The sequence below is a fragment of the Chanos chanos genome, chromosome 5, assembly GCF_902362185.1.
Source record: "Chanos chanos chromosome 5, fChaCha1.1, whole genome shotgun sequence".
NCBI classification, from domain to species: domain Eukaryota; kingdom Metazoa; phylum Chordata; class Actinopteri; order Gonorynchiformes; family Chanidae; genus Chanos; species Chanos chanos.
In genome coordinates, this window is record NC_044499.1 from 13,112,513 (window position 1) to 13,121,110 (window position 8,598).

At 38.8% G+C, this 8,598-nt stretch overlaps 1 protein-coding gene across 1 annotated transcript; it reads left to right on the forward strand.

Moving 5' to 3' along the window:
• Positions 1-286: 286 nt before the first annotated feature.
• Positions 287-6,946, forward strand: LOC115812177 (GRAM domain-containing protein 2B). The gene is made up of 12 exons (XM_030774664.1): positions 287-336; positions 1,942-2,091; positions 2,369-2,426; positions 2,667-2,739; positions 2,965-3,068; positions 3,793-3,891; positions 4,172-4,243; positions 4,451-4,519; positions 4,652-4,772; positions 5,060-5,137; positions 5,413-5,512; positions 6,835-6,946. The coding sequence occupies exons 1-12, from the start codon at positions 287-289 to the stop codon at positions 6,944-6,946; spliced, it is 1,086 nt and encodes a 361-aa protein (XP_030630524.1).
• The last annotated feature ends 1,652 nt before the right edge of the window (positions 6,947-8,598 follow it).

An 8,598-nucleotide genomic window follows, 5' to 3' on the forward strand; every position in this document is an offset into this window, starting at 1 on the left:
TTTCTTTGTTTTTTTTTGGAAGCATTAACAGTGGGTGTGGTCTGAGACACAGGTTGCAAAACAGTGGGTGGGGCCGTGGCTTTGCAATAGGTTGTGATGTAGACTCTCCATCTGCTACAAAGCTTACGGAGGCGGAGTCCACCGAGGCTTTCACCACTCTTGCACTTTCTTGTGAAGTATGTACGTGACGTGAATGATAAAGAGAGTAGTGACTAGAGTCGTGTCAGTCTCTGGGAAAAGATAGTGGATGGAACAATATTGATTACTGTGTGATTAACTCTACACCATGAATGGGATTAAAAAGTCTCAGCGGAAGTTCTCTCTGGATAGCTCTGGGTAAGAGTGATGGTCTTTCCCTCTTTTTGTTCCTGTATCTTTTTGTTCATACTACGTAAACGTAGCAGGAATTTTGTAGGAACTTGAGTAAAGGAAGAGGGCAACCTGATGTAGCTTCCTGAGAAAAAAAAAAAAAGAAGATTCAGTGTGCGTGTAAGTAAGTAGTTGGCTTTTTGGAAGTCTGTAACAGAGAAATGTATTCCTATTAAAATCAACGTCACATTTCAAAAAGAAAATGATTCTTAGAGAATACACGTGTTTGTTTCACTTTCACTACACAAAAGCTTAGGTTGTGATTTAAATGATGCAGTATGTGTGACTGAAGCACTTCACCCGACGGGATAAGTGCACTGAAAACTTGATTGTTTTCATTCTTGAAACAAGACATAGTGCTCCATACAGATTAGATGTCAGCAAAAGGTGAAACCTGTGTCCTCAGGTAGTTAACCGTGGTTGACCTCACATGGTTGACCATCATACCTTTCACTCACTTTTTACAATAGCATAATGATTTTCCTATTTCATGAGTGAATGTAGAGTTAACTATTTGACCTGTGAATGTGCATTAATCTTTTGTCTGATTATGTGTCTGCGAAGTGAGCCTAATAGCAAATTCATTTACTTTCCCTTTATTTATTTAGACATTTACATTATTATGTCACTTAGTTGATATTCTTATGAGTAACTCCACAATGTGGTTTGTTCAGAGGACTCTGTGTGCTTCAGAGTGTTACAGGAGTAGATTTGATTGTATCAGTGCATTGAATCTCTGCACTGTGGGAACAGGTTTCTCAGTTTACCAGTGTATTTCTCAACATTTAAGCGTGTGTCTTACCATGCAACCTGAAATATTATAAATATATATTCATTTAATCCATCTAACTGTGAATGATGTTTTCAATGTATGACTGTCACATGAATGGCAGAATGACACTCATCTTGTGGAAAAAAAACAAAAAAAAAACAAAACAAAACCAAAAAAACTTAACTTGAAACAACAGTTAAGCAAAAAGCAAAGGTCAACAGTCAGAAAAGAGACTAGTGCACATGCTGTAATGCACAAATAAGTCTGTATCCAGGTAACTGGATGGCTGGAGCATTTCATAAACAAAGGACAACTCATCAACATGAGGAAGCTACCAATGTGAGGACTGTACTTTTCGAGTGTTCGAGAGGGGGTTGCGAGTGAGAGAGAGAGAGAGAGAGAGAGAGAGAGAGAGAGAGAGAGAGAGAGAAGAAAGAACACTGTAATTAAAGAAGAAATTAAACAAGTTTTTCAAAGACAAAATGGTCAAAGACATATGATAAACATATAACAAAACATGAAATCAGGTTGCTGAGTACAAATTCACAGATGACAGCCTAAAGAGTTCGTAATTCCTGCCTTGTCATGAGAAATAAACGTGCTCCAGGACGCAATGTGATCCAAGAGTCCTGAGATAAACTGACAAAAAAATGGAAGAAAAAAAGGCAGCCACACTTATAGTTGTTTTGGTCCTGAACATTGCTTCAGTTGATTTCATAAATTTTGGGTGGATAAATACACTGGGAATTTTGCCTTTTGAAATCAAGCTGTAAAATATTTGCACACTGGTTCTCCAACAGTTACTCTCTGGAAAGCGGAGGGCATCTTGGGAAAACAAAATCCCGTAAGTTTAGGAGATCTTCAGAGGACAGGAAGACTCAATCTCTAGAGGAAGCCCAGCTGGAGTTCCAGGAACTAAACAGGAACCAGCACAGACACAGCCTCCCTAGGTAAGGGCTCCCAGACACTCATAGATACCTGATGTTTGTCCAGCTAATAATGTGCCTTAGGGCAATGATGGTCCAGTGACACTGCTAAGAGAGTGACATGCAAAAAAGAGAGGACCCCACATTTTAGCCAGGTTCTACTCAAGGGTTCCTTTGTGATATCTCAGCTCCTTTCTCGTTACCATAATCTCTGTTCTCTCACTAATATACTCTTACATTGTCATGATAATCTGTTGCTGTTTTTTTTCATAGAGTGTGTCTTGTCCTTTCCTCTCCACAGAACAACTACCATAGAAGAGGAGGGTTTCGATCGAACTGATGGATCCGTCAACAGAAATGTATGTGGGAGAAAACAAACTTTTTTTTTTTTAAATTAAGTTTGGGTGAAGAAAAGATGAAATAAAAGGAGGATAAATGTGGCTTAGATGTGATGGTTCATTTGCAGTCTAACAATTGTCTCAGTTATAGTGAGATACATGCAATACTAAGAGCACTAAGAATGGCAGTTCATCTTATACTACCAGTTTTAAAAATGTGAACAACTCTACTCACTGTAATATCTTTGTTTTGACGTGTAGAGTTTCAAGAACCATACGAAAACATTCCACAAAATCTTTCCCGAGATTCCTGAGGCTGAAGAATTGACATATGGTGAGTTTTTTTTTTTTAAATCTCTTTTCACAACTGATATTAGCTTCCAAGAATTTATCTCAATTATGACAAATACCATGTGGCATAACTGATGTCAAGTGAAGGGTTGAAAGGACTTGTACAACTGTGGGTAAAATTTTTTTTACAGTGCAGTATCAGTAAATAGTTTGCAATATAGAGCATGTGTGTGATTGTGTATTGTGTGTTGTGTGTATTCTTGTACAGTTTGTAGTTGTGCTCTACAAAAAGAAGTCCTCTACCAAGGAAAACTGTTTGTGTCAGATCAGCATGTCAGTTTCCACTCTTCTGTTCTGCTTAAGGAAACAAAGGTGAGAGGACTTCTTGCTTAGGATGTATTTGATTAGAAATATCACAGGTTTTTTTTTAAATCATGACAAAAGTTTCCCTGATTCTCCTTTGTGGAAATATTTTTGGTAGTGGCTTACTCAATATTGCACTACACCACAACCGTCTATGCTGCTGCACATGCTGCTGCACATGCGCTTTAAGACTGTTCCACTCAGGACTGTTCACCCACTACCCACTATACTCCTACTCTTATACCTCTATTTTTTATATTTCTACGGCTCTGTACATTCTATTTATGCACATGTACATAATATTCCCCTATATATCTACCTATAGAACCCCTATATTTACATTTACCTTTATTGTTCTTTCATTATTATTATTATTGTTCTTTAACTGCTACTCTTGCAAGTTGAGCTGGCCCCGAGCCCAAGAATTTCATTGCTGATAATGATGTCTACAACTGTTATCTAGTAAATGACAATAAAACTTGAAACTTCAGTGATCATTGTTCAGTTTCTATATGTCTTCATTTGCAACCCTATACTGAGGGGGTATCTGTTTTGTGACAAACTTATCCACAGAACTTCTCTTACACGATATGATTCAGACTATGAGAAATTAAAGGAATTTAAAAAAAAATCCTCTTTCAAGAGAGGGAAAATGTAACGGCTTTTAGTGACAATAGTTTTTATTCTGTCTGTCCGTTTGTTCTCTCTCTCTCTCTCTCTCTCTCTCTCTCAGGTTGTCATTCCAGTGTCTACAATCCAAACAGTGAAGAAAAAGCACACAGCACGAGTCGTGCCCAATGCTCTAGCAATCATCACCAACGCTGGAGAGAAGGTGTGTAAGAGCTACCACAGGGTTAGGACTTTACTCTGTAATTCACCACTGGAGATTTGGGATTTCTCACTGTCAGAGCGTTGAAGATTTATTTAACTTCAGTCCATTCAGTTCAGATACTGGATCTACCCTTTAATGTACACTGCTTATGAACATGGTCTCAGCTATCTGGTTTAAGTGTCGAGAGGTTTATTCCAAATCATTGACATGAAACCGTGTACTACTGATAATTTGTAAAACTGTTTTGTTTTTTTTTTGTTTTTTGCCTTGTGTGTTTCAGCACCTGTTTGTATCGTTTCGCGGTCGGGACGTGTGTTTCAGGCACCTGCAGTCTGTATGCCCACAGTTGCTGGTGTGTAGTGTTCCTTTTTTTTAGCCCAAACCCTTAGACAGCTCTGGCCCTAATAGGATCCTCTTGTTACAGATAAGGATGAAATTTATTGCTACCTCTTGTAGTACGAACAATTTGGCATAACTACGTCTCCAACCTGACATCTCTACATTAAGAGAATACTTTGATCTTTCCTTTGATAATGTAATTATCCTTGGTTTACTCTAGACTGCAAGTGCCAATGGTAGTCCACAGATGTCACCTGTGGAAAACAGCCAGGACCTGGAAATTGACACTGTAAGACCCCAGATGTTTAAATGACCTTGAATTCCTGCTAACTCACCTTTACAGCCACAGCTGCACAGGTACAATATGTGCTATAAAAATAACAAGACTAAAGCATTTTTTATCATCCTGATCTCCCTGCAGATCTCCAATCAATCCAGTCAAGAAGATGTGACAGACCACAATGGACAATTTCTTTCTCAGCAGAATCTGAGTGGAGCCAAAACCCTGCCCTTGACCTCTTCACTTTCTGACCTTAGCCGAGGTCAGTGAAGAGACATCCTCTTATAATTATCTCCTATAATCTTTGCTCAGTGTTCCTCTTTTTCAGTGTAGTCCATTTTAACATGTTGCTGAATTTAATGATGTTTGGAAGTATGGTTGTGTCACTGACATGACATTAGGCAAATTTAGGCAAGAAAACAGAGAGGGAGAGAGAGAGAGAGAGAGAGAGAGAAAGAGAGAGAGAGAGAGAGAGAGAGAGGGAGAAAGGGAGGGAGATATAACATTGTGTATGTGCAACATGGGGTGACTTTAATATCACTTTAACAGTACCTACAAAAGACAGTTCAACACCAAGAGGCAGCACAAGCAGAGATGAGCACTCATCTGAGGAGAAGGAGGAGACAGGTAGAATAATACAATACACTCTCCTTTATAAACACACACACACACACACACACACAAACACCCAAACACACAAACAAACACATGCACAAACACATTTTCACTAACACAAAAAGACACGTTACATATCGAATACTCATCGCTTTGAAAGACACATGGGCATAAACCCAGACACACACGTACATGCCCTTTCAGTTTTTGATACAGAACGAGAAGTTCAGTTGGTTTACACTGACAGAAATCTGACGCGTGCTCACTATGTTCATTCTGCTGATTAGCTGTCTCCAGGGTTTCCATGGTAACCAAAAAGGTCAAGTCCTTCCTTTCCATGAGAGAATCCAACAGCCTGAACAGCCTTCTCATCATCTATTTAATACTGTGAGTGCTGAATTCTCTGTCTCTATACACTTTCACATACATGAATCTTTGTACTCAATTAGTGCTTACATAAGACACTTTTTTTTTTTACCTGTGTCCTGTTGTGCGTCATACCAAAACCAAACAGTATGATAAAACTCAAATGGTTCTTGCCAGACCTGTCAGGGAATTATGTCAAGACGAAGCTTTCTGTTTATTCACATCTGTTGTGTAAAGCAGAGATCAATCTGTGAAATCAAATAGAGTTGTCAGATTGAAGGAAAAATGGAAAAGTTAAAAAGAAAAGCTTTTTCAGGGTTTTTTTTTTTTTAACAAGTCCCAGTTGATTAAAGTTGTGCTGCATTTGTAGCATAGCATAGCATTTACATTCTGAGAGAACATTATGTTGTGCAGAAGTGAAAGCGGACATTCACATCCCAGTGAATAGGTTCAACTAAGTTCATAAAGGGAATGTGTAATGACATTCAATGTTTTTCCAAGTACCATTTGCTGGATCGTCCCTGAGCATAACTTGAAACATCAACAGTATTACAAGGCAAACAAAGATCACATAAAGAGCCTTGAACGTATGAAATTTCACGTTAAACACTGAAAGCTGGCCAATCCAGTTTACCCGACAAGACACAAAAAAACGTGGATTTCAATGTCAAATCGTGGGATCTGCTTAAACGTAAACGGTGAGAAAGAATATAAATTGTTGAGGCATTTCCAGGAACCGGCGGCGTTTTGCTTGGAATGTGGCTCTGCAGGATGTGCCAACTGTCCCACGTGTTTCAAACAGGCTGTTGAGGAACAGTCTCAGCTGATGTTCAGTTGATGTTTGGCTGATACTGAGCCAGATAGAATTGTACTCAGTGGAAGGCGACAGTACATTCTGTAATGAAAATAATGAGTGGAGTCCAACTTGCTTTACATGTTTCTCTGTGGGAGTTATTTCCACAGCTGCCCTGCGGCTACAGCAGGGACCTTTACCCTACAGCTAGCATTCTTGTCTCCTGCTGAGCTGTTTATTTATTTATTCTTTTTTTTTTTTTTTTTACCAGTTCTTATGAAATCAGAAAAGGCTAAATGTTATGAAAGAGGGAAAAAAGCAAGTCAGGACAGATTGCTGATCCTTAGGTATGACACGGCAAATCAAAGAGTCTTTCAAAAGTGCTATTCAGTTAATGTAATGTGTCAAGCAATCAACAGCTGAAGCTCTCAAATTAGAATCCTTTTAAAACCAAACCCCAACTGAACTGATGCATTTCTTAAGGTATGTCTGTGTACCCACTCTGGGAACAGTATTGAAATGGCTTGTCTATGTGCTCTTTTGGTTGCAGGGTGGTATTGCTACTGCTGTCTTCTGGATATATTGGTCTCCGCATTGTAGCTCTGGAAGAACAGCTCAGGTCACTGGGATCCATGGTCGACTTTGGTTTGCCCACAGAGTGAGTACCTCTGACCACATAATTCCTCCTTAGAAGGACACTGAGTTCAAAATATCTATTGTGTTAACTATAACATGAATGGTATGTGCCATGAGTTATTTTAGACTTGGAATAACAAAGAGGAATGTGTTGTCCGGTGTTTAGAATCCATCAGAATCTGTATTTATGCTGGATTGTACTGGGATATGGTTATTATACATTATACTTATACATAACACTTGTTACATTAACACTAAAACATGTCTAAAATAGCTGTAATGTCTTGAGTAACTGAGATAGTTGTAACCTCCTGAGCTCAACTATTTGACCAATTATCTGCTCAGTGATCTGTCAGACCCAGTCACATGTCTTGTCAGTCGCATGCCTTAAAATAATGAGCTGTGATTGGCCGCTGCATGACACCATAACATGAGACTAGTCTTTATCTCCATGATTTAGTGATGTTATGATTTAAAGGTTTTGTACAAAACAAATCTGTGTGACTGACCTCCATAACATTTTTACTTGTTGCTCTGCCAGTGTTAACCACAACTGGTTTTTCATGCATCGCTTGTGTTCTCCCATAATGCTTTGTCAGCAACAGCGTAAATGAAATGTCATGGGATTGACTGCAAAGAATAAACAGCTCAGTATCTTGCCTCAAGAGGCAGCTGTTAGCATGTGTGAACAGATGGTGAGGTACTCTTCCTGAATTCATCTGCCATTACTTCTTCCTTGACAGCTACAAGGAAACATAACGTTTGGGCTCACTTGAGGGATTTTTAAAGAAGATCTTCCTAAACGAATTCCATAGGAAACAAGGGTGCAAGAAGGAAGTCAAATCAGAGAAAACAGGTCTGCCACCAATATCCAACTGTAAAGATGGTCAGAGATGGCACAAAACAATCAGTGAACATACTGAAACGACATTGCTGAGACTTCTCGTTCCAACGAAGCCGTGCTCCTCTTTGAAATCACTCTTATAGTCATTAAATGGAGTTCTCCCATACAAACAACGGTCAGATCAGAGAGAGAGAGACGACAGTCAATCACATCAGATTGACAGCGTCAAGAAAAGAGAGAATCTGTCAGATTACTTTTTTTTTTCCCCCAAGATTCTTGTGGACACAGCGCTGTCTTCTCTTACGACTCTCGATGAGGACATTAACCAACACAGCTTTCTTCTTTAAAAAAATCACGTAGCACTAGATCATACAGACAACCTCCTTGTCACTGACTTGATTTCCAAAATCATAAGAAAATGTGACTTAAATTCTTGACTGTAATTCTGTGCTGCCAGTCACTGTCAGTTAGCAATTATATGAATGCGGAGCTATAAATTTCTCTATGAATAACAATTTGCTGTTATCAACTCCTCACAGGCACAGACTCTAACAAAAGATTCTAAATTGTCACACATGTTTCCTGGTGATCGACATTCCTACATGAGTTTGATTACTTCTGTTTCCCTGACTAGGTATCTCTCACATAACCACTTCTCAAGTTTGCCTAGGGTGTTTTGGCTAATTTTTGAGAAGATTCCATGAGTGTAATAGCTATCAGTAATACAGAGTGTGTCAACAGCAAAAGTATGTAAGTATTCATATAGGTTAAGAAGAAATATGTTGTCTTTTTGCCATTACTGACAATCAGAATCAGGTCATAATTATACTCCTG